The sequence below is a fragment of the Meriones unguiculatus genome, chromosome 3, assembly GCF_030254825.1.
Source record: "Meriones unguiculatus strain TT.TT164.6M chromosome 3, Bangor_MerUng_6.1, whole genome shotgun sequence".
Classification (NCBI taxonomy): Eukaryota; Metazoa; Chordata; class Mammalia; order Rodentia; family Muridae; genus Meriones; species Meriones unguiculatus.
Window position 1 is genome coordinate 65,527,082 of NC_083351.1, and position 24,686 is coordinate 65,551,767.

At 41.0% G+C, this 24,686-nt stretch overlaps 1 protein-coding gene across 6 annotated transcripts in view; it reads left to right on the forward strand.

The window, feature by feature from the left end:
• The first annotated feature begins 3,993 nt into the window (after positions 1–3,993).
• The window catches only part of Tpk1 (thiamin pyrophosphokinase 1), a 378,233-nt gene continuing 357,540 nt past the window's right edge, over positions 3,994–24,686 (forward strand). For 2 of the 6 annotated variants that reach the window (XM_060380095.1, XM_060380099.1), the window contains exons 1-2: positions 5,737–5,994; positions 6,318–6,375. In XM_060380095.1, coding sequence (XP_060236078.1) covers positions 6,333–6,375 — 43 coding nt within the window. In that variant the 5' untranslated portion in view covers positions 5,737–5,994; positions 6,318–6,332. Of the gene's footprint in view, positions 5,132–5,735; positions 5,995–6,317; positions 6,376–24,686 lie in introns of those variants that run through there. The other 4 variants (XM_060380097.1, XM_060380102.1, XM_060380100.1 and 1 more) reach the window with 4 other exon arrangements.

The window sequence follows — 24,686 nt, forward strand, 5'->3', positions numbered from 1 at the left end:
GCGCCTCCTGCTCCCGAGCCCTATAAAAACCCGTCACCCCAACCGAGAGGCACGCAAGTCCTCCGATAGGCTTGGTCGCCCCGGGTACCCGTGTATCAAAATAAACCTCTTGCGGCTTGCATCCGAAGGCTGGTCTTGCTGTTCCTTGGGAAGCGGGGTCTCCCCGTCTAGATAGGCTCCAGGGAGTCTTTCATTTGGAGGTCCCACCGAGATCTGAGACCCCCGCCCAGGGACCACCGACCCACCGTCGGGAGGTAAGATCTGCCGGCTTTTTGTTCTGTGAGTCTTGTGTATCGTTGTGTTAAACGGTCTGTCTTTGTGTGAGTTCGTTTCCAGGGGGTTCGAGTCCCCCTGTGGTCTGGACTTGGCCAGGTCATCTGTATCAGATGGAAACTAGAAGGAGCCGACGGGCTCGGACTTCTATTCCGTGCCTCCTGGGAGACGTCTCAGGAGTGCCTGGTAGGGGAATCATTTGCTTCCCCGTCTGAAAGGTAACCCTTCTTGGGTTCCCTCCTGTCTGGAAACACGAGCCGAGTGGGACTCTTTGGGGCGACGCCCCTGAGAGAAGGCTTCGTGCTTCATCTGGGAGACGGAGGAACCGGACCTCCGACACGGTCTCCATCTGAATGTTTGTGTTCGCTTTGGCGCCGATCTCGTACTGCGCGGTTTGTGTTGTCTTCTGTCTGCCTGATTTTTGTCATAAGTGTAGTGAGTGTTGTTTGTCTACCTTTTGTTTTCTGTTCTGAAAGGCCTCACGAAATTTGTTTAAAATGTGTGCCTATGCGCTTTATTAGATCCATAAGCGCATATTGTATAGGCTGCCACGTGGTCTAAAGTGTCTCAGTGTCTCGCCGCCATCTTGACTTCACCATGTGATTTTATAATGTAACCGCCATCTTGGTATGGATTAAAAAAAAAAAAAGAAAAACCTTGGTCAAATAATTCTCATTTCCTTCTAGGTTAAAAGGATAGCTTATTTTAAATTGGTATTGGTTTTAAAAATTAAATTGCTTGCACTGGTAAATTCTGGTTTTAAAATCTGGTTTTAATTTTAAAGATTATGTTTATGCCTTGTGACTTCTACAAAAGGGGTACTTTGTTTTAATATTGCAAAAACGGGTTTTAAAAAAATTGTTTAAAGTTTATCAGACATTTGGGTATGACTATGACTGAGAAAATTGCAGTTTTTGAAATGTATCTTATGGAGAGCTGTTTGTTTGATAAGCTGCTTTGTTTATAAAAAAACATGTTTACACCCTGTTCTTTATCTTGAGACAAAGAAAAGGGGAAGTTTCACCAAGTTCCTTAAAGCTTGTTCTAAGTTCCTTAGAGTTTGGTTGTTACCTTTATGTTATCAGATGCAGGAAAGTTATTTTAAAAAAAATTTGGCAGTTTCAGAACTCCTCTTTATAGTAATGTAACTTGCTTTTGCTTTGCCTATAAAAAGCAAATCGTACGTAGACTCTGGGCTTCAGCAGGATCATGTCAGAATGGAAAGGATTTTAGTGAGAGTTTTTATGTTATCTGAAAAGCAAGAAAGAGAGCAAAAAAGTAAGCATGTCTGGTTAAGCCAGAAAAGAAAAGCTAGAAATCTGAATGTATATAGCATGTTGCAGAAGGTTAGTGGATGTGTTATAAAAAGCCAGAGAGTTAATATGATTTAAAGAAAAACTGTATTTTAAAAATGTTATACTTCATTTAAAAAGGCTGGTGATTCCTCATTACAAAATGTTTTTTATGCTCTTTTAAGGAAAAAAAATTCTAGCTGATAGGTTTGGTATGGCTAAAATAATTACAGTTTAAAATTGTTCTGTTATGCAGTTGGTTCTAAAGCTTGTTCGATTACTGGGAACTTTTGGTTGTGGGGGATTATGGAAGCTCCGAAGTGTTTGCTGTATCATCAGCACCTAATGGCCATGTTTGGTATTGTCAGTCACAGCCTGTGCTAATGCTAGCACATGGCCAGCCGCCATGATGGTTCAGCAATGGAGAGCTCGTAAAGCTGTAGTTTGGCTGCCATATTTGTTTAAGACTTCCAGCTGAGTTCAGTTACACATGGCCAGCCGCCATGATGGTTCAGCAATAGAGAGCGCGTGAAGCTGTAGTTTGGCTGCCATGTTTGTTTAAGGATTCCAGCTCAGTTCGGTTACACGTGGCCAGCCGCCATGCTGGTCCGGAGATATGTTTAGTCATTAGTGCTAAATGCAAAGCTTTTTAATGTTCAATTTTAATGCAAGTGGTAGGAGCAGCAAGATTAGCTAACCTCTCTATAAACTGTATCCGATTAAAAGGTTTGCTTTGATTTTAGTTCAGAAAGAACAGATTTAAAGTCATACTAAATACTGCAGTTGAGCCTTACCTAGTCTCTTGTCTATTTGTCTTAAAATATATACTTCTAGGACATGCATCTCGAAAATATGCTAGAATCAGAGATCATAGCATTCTGTTTTATAGGACACAGTTTAGAGCAGATGATAAAAACAGAGTAACTCGGATATGCTGGCCCTCAAGCTTGTCAGAAATCTGAATTAGGCGTTTTAACATGTGTAAGCTTATTGTGACAGGAAGTCCCGCAATCCTGGCAGTAGGTCCCCCAAGGTCTCCGAGAAGATTTGGGCACAACGACAGATGAATGCTACTCTGGATTGTGGTATGCTAACCACTGGGCAATATTGCCTCAACTGGCCCACTGCTAAGGCCCAGCCCAAACTGTGGACACCTGGAGTCAATGTTTCACGTTGCTAAGGGCGAGGTGAGGCCATTCTCTCGTTTCTTTCTCCACAGAAACAATCTCTCATCTTATGTGCCTGGCAGAACTGCGTCTGTTCAGGATGCTGAAACACAGGAGCCAGGGACACTGCCTAGGTAATGGGCTAACTAGTCATCCCTGTCATTTTGATTGGCACATGGATTGGTATTTATTTAGCTTATAATTTATCCTTCTCAGGTCTCTGAACACCTTGACGGCTATGCTAAGCTTACGGTAGCTTTGCAGCTAGAGAAAAGACAATTAGATCGACTGTTAGCTCATTGATCAGCTCATTAGCTAGAACCACAGAGTACTAGATACATTATTTAGAAAAAAAAAAAGACAGGTTTGCCTTGCTCACAGGACCCATGTCTTAAGATAAATAAGTGGAGCTTATATAGGGTCTGAGAATATAGGAGTTTAGGTTGTAAAAATCTAGAGAGTTATTATTTAGTTTAAAAAAATGTTTCAGGGTTGATAAATACAAAAGATTGGAGAGTCTAAGTAGTTTTTTTTGGTATATAATTATAAATTATAATGAGATAAAAATATTTTAAAGCAGATTAAAAATATTTTAAAGCAGATTAAAAATGGGAAATATTTTAAATTTCTCCCCCCTCTTTGCTACTATTGTGCTTATGTTATAAAATTTTAAAAGTTCAGAGTGTTGACATTGATCAATAGAGTTCTGATAAGTTGATGGAGCAGTAACTGCTTATTATTCAGTCACCAGGTTAAGATTTTAATTTCCTTTGTTGGCTTCTGAAGATAGACTAAAGGTGCTTCTCGTTATTTTAAAAACATCTGTTTAATGTGTGTATCTGACCCAAAAGTCATAGCTTTTAGTATGGTATTCTTAATATCTGCCATTTCTGGGGTAGATTTTGACACAGAAATATCCTAAACCTATTCCTTCTAGTTGCTTTGTTAAGGAAAGTCCAAGCATCCAGGGTTTAGCACTAAAAGCCAGTAATGTATTTCTGCCTAAATTTCCAGTGTAAACATAAAAGTAAAAGTGAAAACTAAAAGTATATGCTGAGTGTATAAAAATGGCCAAGCTTCATTCGTGACTAATTACAAACAGCTATGCCCACAGAAGAAAAAAATGTTACTGTGGACACACTTAGGTTGTGTATAAAGGTTATAAAACAAACAGCTAACTGATACTCATTCAGTGGGATGCAGTTTTACCTGTTCCTCTCAAAATGTTTGATATGCTGATATGTTACTTTTCTGAGTATTTAAAATTATGTATATTTCCTTTTGTGTACTAAAATTTCATATGAGTTTCAGGGATGTGACCTCGATCTGGCATAGCTCAAAAGGATCGCAGATGAGATTTTCCCTGATCTTTCCCATTTAATAGACAAATTTTAACTCCTGTCTCCAGTCTGAATTTGTCTCAGCAGATCTTCACCTGTTTAACTCTGTCCGGGATCAGCTGTGGACTGCAAGCTGAGATCTGGACTTCCTGGAAACTGACATGATTGCTCCCTGCCTCTTCGGGTGGATCAACGAACCAGATGCTTGGGACTTCCCCATTGCCCAGCCTTTGACTGGCATTTCAGCCTTCCTAGCCCCTGATGCCTACGGTCCAACGGTCAGCTCGAAGAAGCTCCAGAAGACGGATCTACGCCCAAATCCCCCCTAGCAGGCTGAAATGCTAAGTCAAAAGGGGCTCCCTGGCATTAGCTATTGTCTTGGACATCTGCTTAGCTGAAATGGACACTAATATTGCAGCAACTGGGCTAAAAGCCTAGAGAGATCCTGTAATCTCCTTGGCTTACTACCCCTATATCCACCCTGAAGGGACCCCAGATCCCATTATAAAAAAATAATCTATAAGATACAAGGGGTCATATCTGGAAGACCCAAGATTGGGTCTTCAAATGATCATAGGAAAGGGGGAAATGAAAGACCAAAAGATAAGCAGCGATCGTTAACACTATGTAGAGTAGGCGCGGTATAGCAAGAGCTACCTCGCTGCATTCTTTCCCGCCTTCCGGTTCCGGGTGGGTACGTGACTTGGCTCACAATCTGCCTTCCCGCCTTCCCTGTTCTGGGTACGTAACTTAACTACGGCTTTGTTCAAACCACCCAATCAGAACCCTGTAACTGCTTCTCGCTTCTGTAACCGCGCCTCCTGCTCCCGAGCCCTATAAAAACCCGTCACCCCAACCGAGAGGCACGCAAGTCCTCCGATAGGCTTGGTCGCCCCGGGTACCCGTGTATCAAAATAAACCTCTTGCGGCTTGCATCCGAAGGCTGGTCTTGCTGTTCCTTGGGAAGCGGGGTCTCCCCGTCTAGATAGGCTCCTGGGAGTCTTTCAAGCATTTACAGAAATATTGACCGGACTGGAGCACATAATGCCCATCAAGTGAAGTAAGTTGGTAAGGAAAGACAAATAGTGTATGTTTATCTAGAAGCTAAAATGTTGATCTCAAAAGAGAGAATTGAATAGTGGTTGCCAAAGTTTGGGGAGTGTGCTTTGAATATTTAAACACAAAGAAATGATGTTTGAATTTATAAGAGATGTCGATCACCTGATTAAGTTCGTTGTTAGCAGAGTTTTGCCTAGTGCATAGCCAGGACCCCATAAACCTGACATGGCAGCCATGACTGAAATCCCAGTGCTTAGGAGAAGAAACAAGAGGATCAGACCTATAAAGCTATCTCCAGCTACATAATGACTTTGAGGCTAGCCTTGTATACATGATATGGGCTTTAAAACGCAGAGGGATTGGTCTCTTAATTCTTTGGCGAGCAGGAGACCTAGGGCTTCCAGAAGTTCTGGGTCCTCAATGTCGGCCTAGTGGTTAGTGGTTGTGGGGACTTTGGCTCTTTGGCCTTGCTTGAGATTGGATTTTGTTTAGTGTTGGAAAAGAGCTGCATTCCTACAAGGCGGTGACACGTTTTAAAGGGTTTCCGCTGGGACGATTCCAAGGCCTTTGCGCAAGGCGCAGGAAGCGGGAGATAAAAGAGCGGGTGGAGTCAGTGGGCTGAGTGTTGCAGAAGGGTGAAGGCTGGCCGGTACTCTTGGGAACTGAACGCGAGGCCCGGGACCCCACCGGCAGCTAGACGCCCTCCTAGCTGCAGCGTAGGGCCGCTCCGGAAGGGGCGGGGCTCCCTCGGCCTCCTCCCCCGACCGCGCTGCGCGCGCCAGGCCCAGCAGCCGAGCGCCTATCCTCCGAACCGTCACCCCGGCAGCCCGCGCTCGCGCCGCTCTAGGCTCCACCCGCCATTGTGTAAGTGCTCCGCTGCCCGCGCGGGCTGCCGGGGCGGGGGCGCGGGAAGGAGGGAGGGCGGCCGCCCCTCGTCGCCTGTGCCCGGATGGAAGCTGGCGCGTCCGGGTGACTGTGGCGGTGGCCGGAGCGGTGGCCCCGAGCTCGCTTGCGGCCTCCGCTCTCCGTCCCGGTCTTCCTGACTCTTGCCCGGACATTTTCCCCACAGTTCCACCTTCCTGGTCTCCCGCTGTGCCTGGGCCAAAGTGCTAGCTGGCCAGAGCTTACTCCTGTCTCCATTAGATTTGGGGATGTTTAACCTGGAGCTTCTTTTCTTTTCCATGCAGAACCCATAACCCGCCATGGAGCATGCCTTTACCCCGCTGGAGCCCCTGCTACCTACGGGTACCGTATCCCTTACCATGCTACAGTGTCAGCAAGAGCCCCGCAGAGGGACCGCATCCGACCCCGAGGGGTTGCTGTCTAGGCTGTATCCACTCTCCGTTTTTCTATTTCCTGTGGGCAAGTTGCGCAACCACACACCTGTGCCTCTGTTTCCCTGTTTGAAAAGTGAACATAAATATTATTCACTTTGTCCTGTAGAACTTTTACGAGGACTGGGCGAACTGATAATCTTTGTGTCCTCTACCCGAAGTTCCAAGAGTAAACATCTGACACTGGACAAAATCTCCAACAGCGTAACATTTGACACTGGGGACATGAGGGTTGGCAGTCGTGGCCTGTCAGGGACACATTTCTAATCACCCTAAAGTACCTGAGCTAAGTACAGACCAATTAATGGTTATATCAGCTGTCTTAAAGGTTTAACACTAAGATTTAAAATATTTTATTTTAAAATTTTCGGTGCGAAGGATCGAACCCAGAGCCTTCAGAATGCTAGGCAGATACTCATCTAGACTGCATGTCTAGCCCCAAGGATTTTTATTTTTCAAACTTTGAAATATATACACAGCATATGGTAATATGTGGAATGATTTTATTAGTAGCGTTTATTCTTATTGTATAGTGATACAGTGAAAGGCTGTGTTTCATTTTCAGAATAGTTTTGTATCTTTGTATGTGTGTGTGGGTTCATACACACATGAGCATATGGAGACCAGATGTCAACGCTGTGTATCATTCTTCAGGTGCTGTCCACTTTGGTTTTGGATCTCTCACTGGCCTGAAAATCACTGATTAGTCTAGATGGCTGGCCAACTGGATAGGGACCCCAGGCATTTTTCTGAGGCTACCTCGCTAGGTCTAGGATTATAAGTGCTTGCCACAATGGGTTTTGAGATTGAAATTAGTTCTTCCTGCTTTCTTGACTGAACTGTCTCCCAGCCCCTTTTTACCAATTAGTGTTTATTGTGTTAGTGCTGTGTAGAAGTCAGGGATCATTATCAGTTTCAGAAGAAACATCATTTTTCAGTGATTATTGCCTTTAGTTTTTATAAGTATGTGAATTCAGGGGTCTTAGAGTTCTGAGTTTTGAATTCGACTAGTATGTACCACGAATACATCCTGGGACTGCTCATTGGGAAAGCCAAAAGGTACAGTCATAAGAGTAGGTGACATTGATCTTCATGTATAGTCATGTGTCCCTTAAGGGATGAGATGCTTTCTGAGAAGCATTGGGTCAGGTGAGTGGTCTGTCAATTGTGTGGACATTGCTAGAGTCTATCTGTATCTGAAAAGGCATCCAGGTCACTAGTCTATGTCCTTTTGTGGACTCATTCTTACACCTCTAGTGCATCTCTTATACCTTTTTACCTTATATAGGGGGAGGAAAAGTGTGATAGAATGAGAATTTAAAAAATTTTTTTTTTAAACTTGGTTATAAGGTTTCCTGTTTATTGGTGTAACACACGTTTGTTCAGACAAAAAGCATTGCATCTTGCAAATTAAATTTCACAGTTCTTAATTATTTAATAATGGCAGAACCAACAGCATTTCCAAAAATAAACGTTTGATCCTGGTGGACTTGTTGACCTTAACATGGCTTGCTAAAATGTAAGAATGCTCCTGTCTGAATATTGCTAACGGTTTCTGCCTTGAAAGGAGTACAGAGCGGGCCAGGTGATGTAAAATGATGCAGAAGTATCCGAATCTATAGGTTTACATGTTAGTCTTACAGCTTAGTGTTTCTCACATCTCTTAGTGTGATTCAGTTTCTTCATCAAGAGAGCAGAGGTCCATCATGGAGCTATTGGGACTGTCAATTAATACATATAAAGCAGTTCAATTCAGTACTAGGTGTGATCAGATTCAGTGGCAAAGTCTGAGAGAAAACAAAATGGCAGTGGGAGTTCAGCGTCAGTGCTGAGATGGGCCATAATGTATAAGAATTGAAGTGCTTTGCCTTTGTTTCATCACAGGCTCAGTGGAGAAGCTGTGGCATTTCTAGGTTTACCCTGGAACAAGCCCGTAATGCAATGCTATGGGTACTGTGTCAAGTACAGATTGGCAGAGGCAGAATCCAGTGCTCCTCTGGTGGGTCGCAGAATTTCTTCCTCCATAGTTTCCTTTCCCGTTTTTAGCTTTGGCCTTGAAAACAAGGTCCCCAGGCGTGTTTCTGTTGACTGTAGATCCATGTGAGATGTAGTAAAACTGAATGGTTACTGTGAGAGCAGCACAGTGCATAGTCCTGTATAGTAATTTAAGAAGCACTGGAGGTTATTTTTTTATTGGAGGGATATTTTTCTTCTTTTAAAGCCAAGAAAATAAAGCCTCCCCAAACCACTAATATTTTATTGTAGTTTTCTGGAAACAACTTACTATTCATTTCAAACAAAATGGGTATATATTGTAAATTGTTTTATAGATGGCTATTTTAAAACAGTGAGTTGAAAAATATGTATTTTAATTTCAAATGTCATGTGAGCTCCTGGTATTTTTTTTTAATTTATTTATTTTTTATTAATTACAGTTTATTCAATTTGTATCCCAGCTTTAGCACCCTCCCTTGTCCCCTCCCAACCCCACCGGCCCCCTCATTTCCTCACGTGCCCCTCCCCTAGACCACTGATAGGGGAGTTGCTCCTCTCCTTCCCTCTGAATCTAGGTCATATTAGGACTGGCTGGATTGTCTTCCTCTGTGGCCTGGTATGGCTGCTCCCTCCTTGGGGGAGGTGATCAAAGAGCCAGGCACTGAGTTCATGTCACAGACACTCCTTGTTCCCATTACTAGGGAACCCACTTGGACACTGAGCTGCCATGGACTACATCTGTGCAGGGGTTCTAGGTTATCTCTGTGCATGGTCCTTGGTTGAGTATCAGTCTCAGAAAAGACCCTTGTGCTCAGATTTTTTGGTTCTGTTGCTTTCCTTGTGGAGCTCCTGTCCCCTCCTGTCTCCTCCTATCTCCTCCTTTTTTCATAAGATTTCTTGCACTCTGCCCAAAGTTTGGCTACTGTCTCAGCATCTGCTTTGATATCCTGCTGGGTATAGTCTTTTAGAGGCTCTCTGGGGTAGGCTCCTGTCCTGTTCCCTGGTTTCTCCCTCTTCCATGTCTGTCCCATTTGTCTTTCTGAGTGAGGATTGATCATCTTACACAGGTTCCTCCTTCTTGCTTAGCTTCTTTAGGTGTACAGATTTTAGTATGTTTATCCTATATTATATTGATATTCACTTCTAAGTGAGTATATACATGTGTGTCTTTCTGCTTCTGGGATGCCTCATTCAGGATGATCTTTTCTAGTTCCCACCATTTGCCTGCAAATTTCATGATTCCTTGTTTTTAATTGCTGAGTAGTATTCCCATTATGTAAATGTACCACAATTTCAGTATCCATTCCTTGGTTGAGGGGCATCTGGGTTTCCAGATTGTGGCTATTACAAATAAAGCTGCTACGAACATGGGTGAGCAAATGTCCTTGTGGTATATTGAGCATCTTTTGGATATATGCCTAGGAGTGGTATAGCTGCATTTTGAGGTAGCACTTTTCCTAATTGAGAAAGCGCCAGATTGATTTCCAAAGTGGTAGTATAAGTTTACATTCCCACCTGCAACAGAGGAGGGTTCCCCTTTCTCCACATCCTCTCCAGCATGTGTTGTCACTTGAATTTTTGATCTTAGCCATTCTGATGGGTGTAAGGTGAAATCTCAGGGTCGTTTTGATTTGCATTTCCCTGATGACTAAGGATGCTGAACATTTCTTTTAAGTGTTTCTCTGCCATTCAGTATTCTTCTATTGAGAATTGGCTGTTTAGCTCTGTACCCCATTTTTTAATTTGATTAATTGATTTGTTGCTTTTTAACTTCATGAGTTCTTTATATATTCTAGATATTAGCCCTGTGTCAGGTATAGGGTTGGTGAAGATCCTCTCCCAGTCTGTAGGCTGTCGTTTTGTTCTGATGACAGGGTCCTTTGCTTTACAGAAGCTTTTCAGTTTCATGAGGTCCCCTTTATTGATTGTTGATCTTAGAGCCTGTGCTGTTGGTATTCTATTCAAGAAGTTGTGTCCTTTGCCAATGAGTTCTAGGCTCTTCCCCAGTTGTTTTTCTTCTAATAGATTTAGTGTGTCTGGTTTTATGTTGAGGTCTTTGATCCACTTGGATTTTAGTTTTGTGCAGGGTAATAAATATGAATCTATTTGCATTTTTCTACATGTAGACACCTAGTTAGACCAGCACAATTTGTTGAAGATGCTGTCTTTTTTGCATTGTATGGTTTTGGTTTCTTTGTCAGAAATCAAGTATTCTTAGGGGTGTGGGTTTATTTCTTGATCTTCTATTTGATTCCATTGGTCCACCATTCTATTTCTATGCCAGTACCATGCAGGTTTTTATTACTATTGCTCTGTAGTACAGCTTGAGATGAGGGATGGAGATACCTCCAGACAATTTCCTGTTGTACACGATTGTTTTAGCTATTCTGGGTTTTTTGTTTTCCACATGAAATTGAGAATTGTTCTTTCAAGGTCTGTAAAGACTTGATGGGAATTGTATTGAATCTGTAGCTTGGTTTTGGCAAGATGGCCATTTTCACTATGTTAATCCGACTGATCCATGAATATGGGAGATCTTTCCATCTTCTGATATCTTCTTCAGTTTCTTTCTTCAGAGACTTGAAGTTTTTTTCAAACAGGTCTTTCACTTGCTTGGTTAGAGTAACAACAAGTTCTTTATGTTATTAGTGCCTATTGTGAAGGGTGTAGGTTCCCTTTTGTCTTTCATATACTGGAGGGCTACTGATTTTATTTTATTTTATTTTTTTTTGAGTTAAATTTATATCTAGCCACTTTGCTGAAGGTGTTTATCAGCTGAAGGAGTTCTCTGGTTGAATTTTTGGGGTCACTCATGTATCTATCATATTATCTGCAAATAGTAGTACTTTGACTTCTTCCTTTCCAATTCATTTCCCCTTGATCTCCTTTAGTTGTCTTACTGTTCTAGCTAAGACTTCAAGTACTATGGTGAAGAGATACGGAGAGAGTGGGCAGCCTTGCTTTGTCCCTGATTTCAGTAAAATTGATTTAAGTTTCTCTCCATTGTGTTTGATGTTGGCTATAGGCTTGCTGTATATTGCCTTTACTTGCTTAGGTATGTGCCTTGTATCCCTGATCTCTCCAAGACTTTAAACACGGATGGGTCTTGAATTTTGTCAAATGTTATTTCGTCATCTAAGGAGATGTTCATGTGATTTTTCTCCTTCAGTTTGTTTATATGGTCAGTAACATTGATGGATTTCCATATATCGAACCACCCCTACATGCCTGGGATGAAGCCTACTTGGTCATGGTGGATGCTGTCTTTTATGTGTTCTTGGATTCGGTTTGCCAGTATTTTATTGAGTATTTTTGCATCAATGTTCATAAGAGAGACAGGTCTGATGTTCTCTTTTTTTTTTTTTGTGTGTGTGTGTCTTTGTGTGGTTTAGATATCAAGGTGACTATGGCTTCATAGATGGTTTTGGTAATGTTCCTTCTTTTTCTGTTTTGTGGAATAATTTGAAGAGATTTGGAGTTAGCTCTTCTTTGAAGGTCTGGTATAATTCAGCACTGACACCATCTGGCCCTGGGGCTTTTTTTGGATGGGAGACTTGATGACTGCTTCTATTTACTTGGGGGATATAGGACTATTCAATATATTTACCTGATCTTGATTTTATTTTGGCAAATGGAATATATCAAGAAAATTGCCCATTTCATTTAGATTTTCAAATTTTGTGGCATATAGACTTGTAGTAAAACCTAATGATTGTTTGGATTTCCTCAGTGTCTGTTGTTATGTTCCCCTTTTCTTTTCTGATTTTGCTGATTTGGATAGTTCCGCTCTGCTTTTTAGTTAGTTTGGCTAAAGGTTTGTCTAACTTGTTGATTTTCTCAAAGAACCAGTTCTTAGTTTCATTGATTCTTTGAATAGTTTTATTTGATTCTAATTCATTGATTTCAGCTCTGAGTTTGATTATTTCCAATCATCTACTCCTTTTGGGTGTGTCTGCTTCTTTTTTTTCCTAGGGATTTTAGGTGTGTTATTAAGTTGCTTGTATGAGATGTCTCAAATTTCTTTCTGGAGGCACTTAGTGCTATGAACTTTACTCTTAGCACTGCTTTCATTTTGCTCCAGAAGTTTGGGTAAATTGTCCCATCATTTTCATTGAATTTTGGGAAGTCTCTAATTTATTTTCTCATTTCTTCCCAGATTAAGCTGTCATTGAGTAGAGAGTGTTTAGTTTCAATGTGTATGTAGGCATTTTGTTATTTCTGTTGTTGTTGAGGTATAGTTTTAAGCCATGGTGGTCTTATAGGATACAAGGGATGATTTCCATCTTGCATCTGTTGAGGCTTGCTTTGTGCTCAACTACATGCTACATGGTTAATTATTGAGAAGGTTCTGTGAGGTGCTGAAAAGAATGTATACTCTTTTGAGTTTGGGTGAAAAGTTCTGTAGACATGTGTTAGGTCCATCTCTCTCTCTCTGGTTTCTGGAGTATTGTTCAGGAAGATGAGAGAAGTCCACTGGTTTGTTAGTGGGTATTAGTGTTTCAGCTGTGTCTAAGGGAGAAGGTCACAGGCTCGTGTGTGCAAGCGTGGGCTTGATGAAAGGGTGCTAGAGCATGTAGATGCCTGGAAGGGTGGAGCTTAAGCGCAGAAGGGGGTGCAGGTGCTGGTGCTACCCCCATGTCCCCGAACACCTCAGTGACCTACAAAACTGTCGTACTGTCCTTCCGGTATTCAGCTCTGTCTGGGCTCTAGGAATTTTTTGCCTGGACTCCACTTCCACTGGTAGACCTGCAGAACAGGGGCTTCAATGTTGAGAACGCTGTTTCAAGGATCCCTATGTTACCCACAGTGGGGGTGGGTGGGGGTGAGAGGGATCTGATGTCTGGATGCTAAGGTAGAGGGACCCTGGATATAGGGCTCTGTAAGCACTCATTTGAAGGTGCACTCACTTGCTTACAGGCCAAATCGGACAGCCCACATATTCCCCCTTTTCTCTACTCTAAGATTTGGGCCTTCAGGGGCAAATGAGAGTGTAGGAGATCCGTCAGTTCAGTGATGTCCACTCTTTGGCTGCCAGGCAGGGAGACCCATACTTGGGGCAGCTGCCTCTGCCTTCTTAGTCACTAAGCACAGAGGCTCCTCCTTGGGCTAGTCGAGGTCCTGCTCCAGCTGCAAACCTGGGACACCTGTATAGCTGCCAGCTATAGCCGCAGACCTGGGATGCCCGCCTCTGCTGTCTCGGTCACCGAGAGTAGAGGTTCCTGCTCTGGGCAACCACTGCTGCCTCCACTGATCAGGGAGGCCCATATTTGGGTCAAGGGGAAATGCAGGGGGTTGAATATTTGCCATTCTTAGTCCCTGGAGACGTCCGTGGGTCCCTTGGATCCAAACTGTCCCAGCTCATGGGTTGTCCCCTCTTGCCCAGGAAGCCTCACTGTTGATATTCTGGCTTCAGCTGTCCCTCCACTCAATTTCAGAGTTTCGGATCCTGTGCCCCTCAGACAGGGTGTGCGCTGGTCAACACCATCTTAGACCGCTACTCCTGGTGTTTCTAAGTAAACAACCCAGTCTGCTTAGCAGAGATGATCATTCTAAATAGTAATGTGATGGCTGGGGATTCAGTGGTAAAGCTCTTGCTTCCATGTACATGGCTTGTGCTCTTCCCTTCTCAGGAAAAGCCAACAACTTTGTGCAGTCTTCTGAAACATGGACTTTCATGTATAAACAACTAAACTTTGTTGGTCATATAGAGAAATACCTTGTTATTTGTCTCTCCTTCCCAACCTCTCTTCTTCCTTCCTTCCTCCCTCCTTCCCTCCCTCCCTCCTTCCCTCCCTCCCTTCCTTCCTCCCTCCCTCCTTCCCTCCCTCCCTTCCTTCCTTCCTCCCTCCTTCCCTCCCTCCCTCCTTCCCTCTTTCTCCCTCCCTTCCTTCCTCCCTCCCTCCTTCCCTCGCTCCCTTCCTTCCTCCCTCCCTCCTTCCCTCCCTCCCTTCCTTCCTCCCTCCCTTCCTTCCTCCCTCCCTCCTTCCCTCCCTCCCTTCCTTCCTCCCTCCCTTCTTCCCTCCCTCCCTTCCTCCCTCCCTTCTTCCCTCCCTCCCTTCCTCCCTCCCTCCCTTCCTCTCTTCTTCCTTCCCTCCCTTCTTCCCTCTCTCCTTCCAGTCCTATCATTTCTTCCTTTTTTGTCACTTGCATTCCAGGCTGCTTCCAGCTTGCTACACAACTGAGAATGTCTCTAAGCTTCTGGTCCCCTTATCTTCGCCTGTTGAGATTAGATGCTTATCACCTGATTTTATGTGGGGTTGGGGATCCATGCTAGGGTTCTGCATGTTAGGAAAGCACCCTACCCACTGGGCTACATCTCCTGACCAAGCTTTGTGTTTTTCTATTAACAACCTACATTCAATGTGTGTGTGTGTGTGTGTGTGTGTGTGTGTGTATTTTAAGGACCCTATTTGAAGTTTGTGTGGTTCCTATCTATAGTTCGTACTCTGATAACAATGTTTTTTGAAATTTTATGTACATGTAGTGATTGGGTAAATTTCTAGGAATGAAATTGCTGGGTGAAAGGTATTTGTACATTTCCAAGGTAAAGAAAAAACAATGATCTGACTAGTGCTTTGCTGTGTGTGTACAACAGTGAAAGGGTCTGTACTTTCTGTCCAGCAGGGCACTGTGCGGTGGGAGAACGTCAGACAGAGTCTAGGTAGATGGTAAACTGCGGTGACTCCATATGAAGCACGGGGTCTTCAGAGAGGGAGATGAGGAAAGGCAGGAGTAGGCCTAGAAGTCATGAGCAGAGTATGTCTGCATCTCTAAAAGAGCATGCATTGGATTTGTGAGTGGCATAGGGAAAGCAGTGGTACATTGTAAGGTATGGGCCAGCCTGAGGGAGAGCTGGTGCTGCACCTTCAAGGAGAGTACTCATATAGGATAGCAGCTGCTTGAGGAAATCAGATGAAGCTGGGGGCATTGGTGGGAGTCTGAGAGTAGCTGAGAGATGAGTCAAGTCAGTACATGGAGCGCAGAGTCATTTCAGGGAGTGGGTTAGAAAATGTTTAAAGGCTTTGTACATTCCTCATTTGGAATATTCCATAAAACCTTGTCTTTAGACTACCTTACAGCTCTAGTAAATCATGTGACCCTCAGCTAGGTGCACAGTTACCATCCCAGAACTTGGTAGGCTGAAGCAGGAGGTGTACAAAAAATGTATCATAGTTTTCTGCTAACTGTGTGACTTTTCACAGATACCTGTGTGTGAAGTTGCCTTAAGTTTGTAAAGGAGCTAAAAAATTCCCACTGTGCAGTGCTTTTCAGACAAATACATATACACCGAGTTAGAGTTGCCTGTTGCAATCAGTGACATGTTGTATGGATTTGTCACCTAGGAGCAAAAGGTACGGCGTCTAAGTTTGTGTGAGTATGCTGTGATAGTCGCATGATGAAGTTTTATCAGGAGATATTTCCAAACCTTATCTTGGTTTTGCAGGCACTCCATTGTCTGTCTTCTGGCTGCCATCCAGGTTCTTCAGTCCTTCACTTTCTGTGCCAGTATTTATTTAGGTGAACATTCCTTCTAACTTCAACATGCATCCTTAGTTTCATCTGCATGTACCGTCTAGAAAGCTACTTATTACTTTTTAGAATTGTTATTTTTAAATCTTATCGATTCTCATAGGTACTCAGCACTTGCTGGTACTTCAGTTTGCATTTTCTGTGTATGGTTTTTAATATATTTTATCGGGGCTTTGAATATTTGTAAAGCATTTCTATTACCAACAGAGGATACCCTTTATATATTCTGGTTGTAATTTGAAAATTATAGTCTCTCTTCTCTCCCCACATATAAATATGTGTGTGTGTGTGTGCACATGTGTATGCATTGATGTATATGTACCACACACACACACACACACACACACACACACACACACACACAGAAGGGATGACTTGTGGCAGTCATTCCTTCCACCTGGCAGTTGGACTCAAAGTGTCAGCTTGCTGGTAGGCACCTTCTTTACCCGTAGCAATATTTTGCCTGCCCAAGATACAGTATTTTAAGTTTTGGGATTTTTCATCAATTAAGAAAGGTGATTATTTCTTTAATTTTGAGGAGATTTGTGAAGATAAAAGTATATGTAGAAAGCATGCATGGCCACATAGGAAGAACTGAAGTATTTTATCTCATTTTTCAGACTTCAGCTTTTTAAATTAATAAATAACTCTTTTATTAAACTAGTAGGACATTCCATTGCTGTTTTAAACTTTGTAAACACAGTTAGCTTTTCAATGTATCCTTGTAAATCTTTTCACTTGTCTTCATTTTGAGTGCCTGTGATCATGTTTATCCCAAAGCCTTATAGTTGTATATGTTTGAAGCATTGAAAAGAAAGTAAAGTTTATTTCAAGTTGACATGGATTTCTTAGAAAAGGGTCCACAATGAGGGACTATCTATATTAGGTTGGTCTGTGGGCCTCTCCGTGTGTGGTTGTCCTGATTAGATCTATTGATGTGAGAAGACCCAATTTGAAAATGGAAGCTCCTTTCTCTGGACTAAAAAATGCATTAATTAGTTCTTTTCTGCTCACGACTAAAGCTGTGATATGACCAGCTGCTTCAGGCTCCTGCTTTTGTGACTTTTCTGCTGTAAGGGACTGTATCTTGGAAGGGTGCGATAAAATGAAACCTTTCTCCCCTAAGCCTTTGTCACAAGGTATTTTATTAGAGCAACAGAAATAAAACTTAAGACACATAGGCAGGAGGATTGCTATATAAGACCATCCTTCTCTACATAGTTTGTTTCATGCTAGCTAAGACTACAGCATGAAGCCCTGTCTCAAACAAACAACAACAAAAATCCACAGAAAGTTAAGAGTTTAAATTGTATTTTACAATATATGTCATATTAGCTTTTTGCTGTGAATGAAGTACTTGGCTCAAATGATTTATAAAAATGGTTTATTTAACTTTTAATTTTGGAACTTCAAAGTCCAAGAGTAGGTAGTATAGCATGGATTTAGTGTCTAGTGAGGGTGGAGGATGGTCACCCATTTTGGCAAGGTCCTATGTGGGAACAAACATTTCTGTTTCCATCAGAGGGCAGAAAGAGAGATAGGGCCCATCCGTCTCCTGTGAGGGAACAACCTATTTATTTGAGTGCCTCCTTGTATGTCTCAGCTCTTAAAGGTTTGTACCACCTGACAATAGCGCCATATATGGACCAAGACTTTCAATACACTGCTATGACCTGCTCAAACTATAGCGTGCTCACTATGTAAAGCTAGAAAACATAAGCAAAATGGGCTGGGTGTGTTTCTCAGTGGCAGAGTTCTTTAGTATGGATATGGTCCTGCGTTCCTCCTACAGCACTGCACAAAAGAGAGCCACACTCCAAACCCCCCAGAGGCTGCAAATGTCACAGTGTATGGATGTGTACATTTAATCTGCAGTTATATTTACTTCATTCCATATATTTACTGTGTATAAATATGCTTTATTCAATTCATGACTCCACTTAGCATATTCCATAGTATGTAATTCTGTCCATATTTAAATCTCCACTGTTCTAGAAGGAGCTTTCCCAGTTTCTTTCTTCCAGTGAGGACTACCTGCACATTTAATACAGTCCTTTTGAATCTACCGAACTTGTTCCTCACATTTTTAATTCTCCTTGACATTGTTGACATTTTAAATAAAGCTTTTACATCAGCCTTAAATAGATCTGATGGAATAAAAAAAATTACACAGCAATTTGATATGTCATACAACTCACTTTAGAAATATAACTTCTGAGTCAAAAATTCCATTTTAGTTTCTCCATATAATTTGATCTTCATAAATAAATTTTATGCTGGTAAGCCTTTTATTGATCACTTTGCATTTCTTTGCAAAAAGATTATAGACTTTTAAATTGAGAAAAGATTCCTTTGAGCATGATGCTCTTGGGAGTTATTTCCTCTAAATTGAATTACCATTATTGAGGTTTATTCTAAACTTAATTACCATTTTAAGTATTATTAATGCACATTAGATCCAGTCAGAATAATTATATTATAGACTTTCGTAATAACTAACGTTCACATGACATTGTATGCTCAGCATAGTTCTAATGCTTCAACAGGGCAATGCCCGTGGAAAATTTGTGGAAATGAAAGGTGGCCCAGCCTTTCATTTAGATGTCCTCATCTTTGTTATGTGACCTAGCCATGTGACTCAGGTACTAGGAGCCTTTGTTATTTTATGTAAAATAAGAATATATCTAAAGATTAAATCCCTGGGCAAATGTAAGGTATTTTAAAGTAAGTTTAAGGAGAGCTGTTCAAATGTAAAGTTCTTATTTTTAGAACTTTGTGCTAAATAACCAACATCTGAAATCTCTAACATTCATTTTTCTGAAAAATTCTCAAGTGAGACTGCTATTTATTTGAGTAAAAATGTTTGGTCCAGTTAGATGAGAGAGTTCTAGATAAGTCTAAATGCTGTGTTGTACCAATTACCTGCATCCATCCATATTGAACCTTGTTACTTATATATTCAGGCAGTTAGCAATTATGGACCAGGATACGTTTTTAAATAAGTTGTTAATGACGTGAAATATTTTGTTCCATGTAATATTAGTGATATTTCTTATATTCCTGGGTACTTTATGTCTGTTGAAAATGCCTGATCAAATTTAAATAGTACATAGTAAAACTTGAGGTAAATATGAACATTCACCAGTTACTAATAGCATGCCTGGATCATGTGTTTTAGAATTCTGACCCCTATCAATGATAAACACATCTTGGCCCTAAGCCTCTATTCTCTGTATTTTGCCCCGCACTCATTTCAAGAACCTGAGTGACATTCATGTGTGTGGTACTTGCAACATCTTTCTTTAATTCTACTCTGCAAACTAGAGCAGAGTTTGATGTGTGAGAGTAGATTTGACTTCTGTATTGATTAAATATGTATCAGTAAGTGGAAGCTGTTTCTTGGTCATGTTATCCAACCAACTTGGGACAGTTGATAGACTTTTGTGGTTTTGTCTCTTCTCTGGATCTGTGCTCTGTAGTCACTCCCTAGATCATGTAGTCACTTCTCTAGATCGTGTGGCTCCTGGGCATCTAATCCCTACTGCTTCTATAGCTGACCATAACTTGTGTGAAAAGACAAGAATCCCCCCCACTCCATTACTAGAACATTTTCAACATTTTGTAACAATGTACTAAATTACACAGGAAGCCTTAACTGAGCCACAGTTGGTTGCTTTAAGAACAAATTTTGAAAGGCCAGAGAGATTGGTCCGTGGTTAAGAATAAATACTGCTTTTGCTGAAGCCCAATTTGGTTCTCACAGACACAGTACATTTTATTTAAAAACAAACAAACAAACAAAAAGCTCCCTCAAACCCCCATCTTTTTTTTCTTTTTTCTTTTTTAAATCTGAACTTTATTTTCCTACACTTGTTAATGCCAGAAGTCAAGATCAAGGCATCTTGATTTGGTTTGATTTCTCCTGTAGTGTTTCTTTTTGTCTTGCAAATGATACTCAGTTCCTGTGTATCTGACTGACACTAGCTCTGTGAGTCACTACTCATTCTTATGAAAATACCAGCCATGCTTGGATTAATACCTACCCATATGACTTCCCTCCACATGTAGTCGAATTCTGAAGTATTGATTGTTAGGAATTCAGCTATGATTTGAGTTTTGATTTTGATTTATGCTTTAGTGGTCTTCATGATGCTTGTGTGACAGGAGCAACCATCACCAACCGCAGTTCCCAGCTGGCTATGCAAACGCAAAGTTAGACATTTAACATTCTGTAGTGCATGCTGTTGCTGAGCTATTGTAGCTAGCACATAGGTTTTTTAAATGTGCTTTTTACTTAAAATATTTCTGGTTTCTGGTAATTTTGTGAGAACATAACCCGACTGTAGTTGCAGGGGCTCCTCTATTCCAATAATTACCAAATAAGGAAGTTTTTACTATCACTGCGATAGAATATAGCTGGTATGTAGAAAGTAATTTTTTGTCTTTCTTAGGTATTGTTTGTATATCTTTTTGTTTGTATATCATTTCTTTTTGTTTATCCAATACTTTCTGACTAGCCACTGTTAAAGAAACATTGTTTAGTAGTATTTAAGACACAGTAAGGAATTAGTTTCAACTTAAAACCCTTGAAAAAGATTCAGCTTACAGCAGGTCTTTAAGATAACAAACGTGATTTTGAATGTAAATAGAATTTTCCCAGCTGAGCTTGGTTACCCACCTTTAATCCCAGAAGTCAGGAGGCAGAGGCAGGCAGATCTCTGTGAGTTCAAGGCCAGCTTGGTCTACAAAGCAGGATGGCCAGGGCTGTTACACAGAGAAAACTCTGTCTCAAACAAATAAATAAACAAACATTTTCCCAATAGTCTCTTCATAGGGGAGAGTTTTATAATATATTTAAACTTGTATCTCTGAAATATTGCTTTACCTTGTAATCACTAAAAAAGTTATAATATTAGGGTTTACATTTCTTGTTCTATATTTTCAAACACCAGGGTTGGTTCACATTTGTGTCACAAATTAGTTGCTAAATTTTCAGTGAACATACTTGATACATATTTAGTTTGTAATATAACTTATCACAAATGGAAGATAAGCCTCTTGCCAAGGCTACTGCTAAGGATTGTCATATTTTATTGTCAGCGGCTAGCAAGGAAAATCTAAGACTACTGGACTTTAGAGTTTCAAGAGTTAATCCTAACATTTTCTTCATTGATCCACGAATAGCCTCATAACTTTGTAATTAACTTCACTGACAATGAAAAGAATATTCCTACTCTTAGGTTGGCCCTGGATAAAGGTGTTGTTAGAGATAGATCAAGGGGCGAAAACTGGGTGTTCTGCTTCTGCAGTTCTTTGTGTCAATATGGCTTTGTTGTTTGCATTGAAGTAGTATGCTTGCTTTTGAAGTCTAGCAAAGGGTGGTCCCTGAGTACAATGGGAGTATTCTCATCTCAAGAGTGCATATCTCAGAGAGTGAAGCTGTCACACAAAATCAATGTCCATCTGAGTCGCTCCAGAGCAGTGGCTTTCAGGTCCTTTGTCTTGTGACCTCATTGATTGAAATTTGGGACAGTGGGAGGGTAAGTTTCTAAAGGAGTTTTATGATGGGATTATAGGTGGGGGAACAGAAGGCAGCTCCTATATAGAAGGAGTGGGCACTAGAAAATGGACTCCATCAGGCTGCTATTCTTGGGGCATTTTTGTAAGAGTATAGCAGAGTAGGGTGTGGGGAGTGAGTTGGTCAGTCCACAGTGGTTCCCTCGTGCCTCTCAGTTTACAATGCCTTCATACCTAAGGAGTTCTCATATAGGTTTCGGAAGAGGGGAAGAAAGATGACAAGAATGCAGATCAGACGGAGCAAAGGGAATTTCCAACTTCTCACCCAGAACAAATACCTGAGCTACCCTGGCCGGTTTCTGTCTTTTGTTCTTAATCATGTTGATACTTAGAACTAACTTACCAATTACTACAAATAACTTTCTAGAAAAAAGGGGGAAGTGTCATCTCTTTGTGGAAAGGTAAATGAGGAGGCTATTACTCAAGCATTGTGGTTTTTTTATCGTCACTGGTCATGTTAATCTTCTTTCACTTATCTACAGAAAAAATGCAAGTCCAGTTCCTGTCTTCCTCAGCTCTGTGGAACCTTCCTTGGCAAGTTGCTGCTTTGAGTGCAGCAGTACTTTCCTTGCTGTGTAACTCCTAATTGTTGGGCTAAAGTGTATGTATGCAGCTGAGACTTTCCACCATCATTGCACTTCACTTTGTCTGCTGTAATTTGAATTTTGCCTCCAGTTTGATTAGATGTTTTTTTTAATTTGCCTTGTTTTCCCTTAATTACATTTTATTATATTTGATGACAAAAGTTTTAGTCCATCTATTGTTAAAGGCCAAATTATTTCCCTCATTTTAAGCAATAGCTCATTTCCTTTGAAGCTAGGTTCTCATACCATGCAGAGCCTCAGTCTCCTTGGCTTTAGTGGTACTCAGTCTCCAGGGCACTCCTCTCCCAGTTGTTCTGTTAGTATTCTGATAGTTGCATGCCTTTGGAAATTAAGGGAATCCAATTCACTTAGATTAAATAACTGAAAACATAAAGCAAACTCTGAAGGCCTTTTAATATTGTTAATCACCTCCCACCCCCATGATTTAAAAGGAGAAAATAAAATCTGTAGGTTTTGGTATATTAACAACAGATGGCTTTTGAGATCTTCTGGGATAACAGTATATTTCTCCATTAACTTCCTATCAAGGGGATTTTTGTTGTTGTTATTGTTTTCCTTTTCTTCGTTAAACCCGCTGGAAAGTATTATTCTCTGTAAGAGACAAACAGGTGCTCAACAAATGGGTTTCATTATGAATGTAATCCTGCCTTTATCACACTACTATTTTTGAAGCTACTCATCTGTCAACAGGGTTAGTTTCTTTAGTTTTTATGACTTTCAACACCCTTAAACTTTTGATGTACTCTTTTCGGGTTGTGTGTGAGGTACTGACTCTTGGCACAATTGCTGCTGAGAAGCTTGCCCTGTACCAGCTAAGACCACTGGGTTTGAAGTTTCTTCTTCACCAAGTGCTTGTGCTATGAGTTATGAGTCCAGTGTTTGCAGAAATATGTGCAGCTCCCATTGTATCCAGCATGTGCTTTTCTTGTGGTCTTCAAGGTGGGGTAACTCTTCTGTTGGGCCAGAGCCAGGCGGCTCTGTCTTTTTAAGAAAACCCGCTTTTGTTAGTGTTGATGCAGTAACCCAGCTCTCATCTTAAGAGGAAAAAGAGAACTTACTCCAGGCTGAGGGTGAATAAAGACATTCTTAGCCTTTGAGTTGGTGGGAGCTGGCGGTCCATTTCTGCATTCCACAAACCTAGTAGTCACAAAACTAGTCACACATAGAAGTGGGCAATAAATGATTATTTAGGTGCTTTTTAGGTGCTATGATGGTTTGGTTCTGTGCTTTCATTCTTCCATCTCCCTATAGTCACTGGAGTTGTAATCAGTCTCATAGGATGCTTAACATAGGTATGGCTTTTTTTTTTTTTGTCATTTCCCTTAACATTGGTCAAAGAGCTATTTATTAAAAATGTGCATTTTATCATTTAGCTTTTTGGCTAAGATCAAATATACAAATATACAATAAAAGAATGGAAGCTTACCTTTATTTTTCTTAGTTTGAAACTTAAATAGCATAGAAGACCTTTACTGGTGTTTATTTATTTACTCTCCAAATATTGAGATATCTGAACTAGACTATTTTCTAGGTTCGTGTTTTTGTCATTTTTTTGAACTGTTGTTTATGCCAAGCACAATTATCAGCATGGGAAGGCATCCCAGTAGATCTCCTTAGGCTTTTGACTTCTCAGTCCCACCATCCTTTCCTGGAAGCTTGGAACACTCAGAAGCTCCTGAGACCGTGCTTCCCATTGTTTTAAATGAGAACAAATTGCAGGGTATTTACAGCACTAACCACGGCTTGTAGTTCATGATCAGATGAAATAGAACTTAAGCGTCAGTAAATAAAGTAGCAACAGAAAGTAAAACATAAATCATTCCATACCATTGTATATATTTATGAAGCCTTTGTGTGGTATACCTTGCTACTCAATTGAATTCCTAGGTGTATATAAGAAACACAGCATCACACTTCAGGCTGAATGAAAACCTGCCTCTCAGTGATACCTTCAGGTCAGACTTAAGCCTCTTAAAATTTGAAGTACTGGCATAAGAGTCATACCCCACTTTTAAAAAATAATGGAAGTGAGCAAAACCTTATATTAAGTGCTAATGTCTATTGCTATCCAGTCTTCTTTTTAAGCTACTGATGCCCAGGGCTTTTCCTTTGAGTTTGGTATGGTCTGAGTGACAGTGATGGTGACAGACCTTAGTGCAGAGGACATTTCGTTTGAGAGTGGCATGCTAATGTTGTGTGTTTTAGCAGCATCTCAGGGCTGTCTTCGTTGGGGTACTTGGTGTACTTCTCAGAACTGCTGTGTATGATTTTGACTTTGTCAGTATATTTGGTACTGATAGAATGTGAAGCTTCCCGCATGCTTTTGATTTGGTGTTGCTTTGAATGTTGGAGAGGTGAATCTAAAAATTTATATGTAATCATAAGCTCCAAAATAATGTTAGGAAATACACTCCAAAATCTGGGTATTGAAATAGTAATATTCACAGTCTATACTGTGATTTAGAGCCACATAATAGATTGGTAAAGTAGATCTGGGTGTGTCCGTACAAACTTT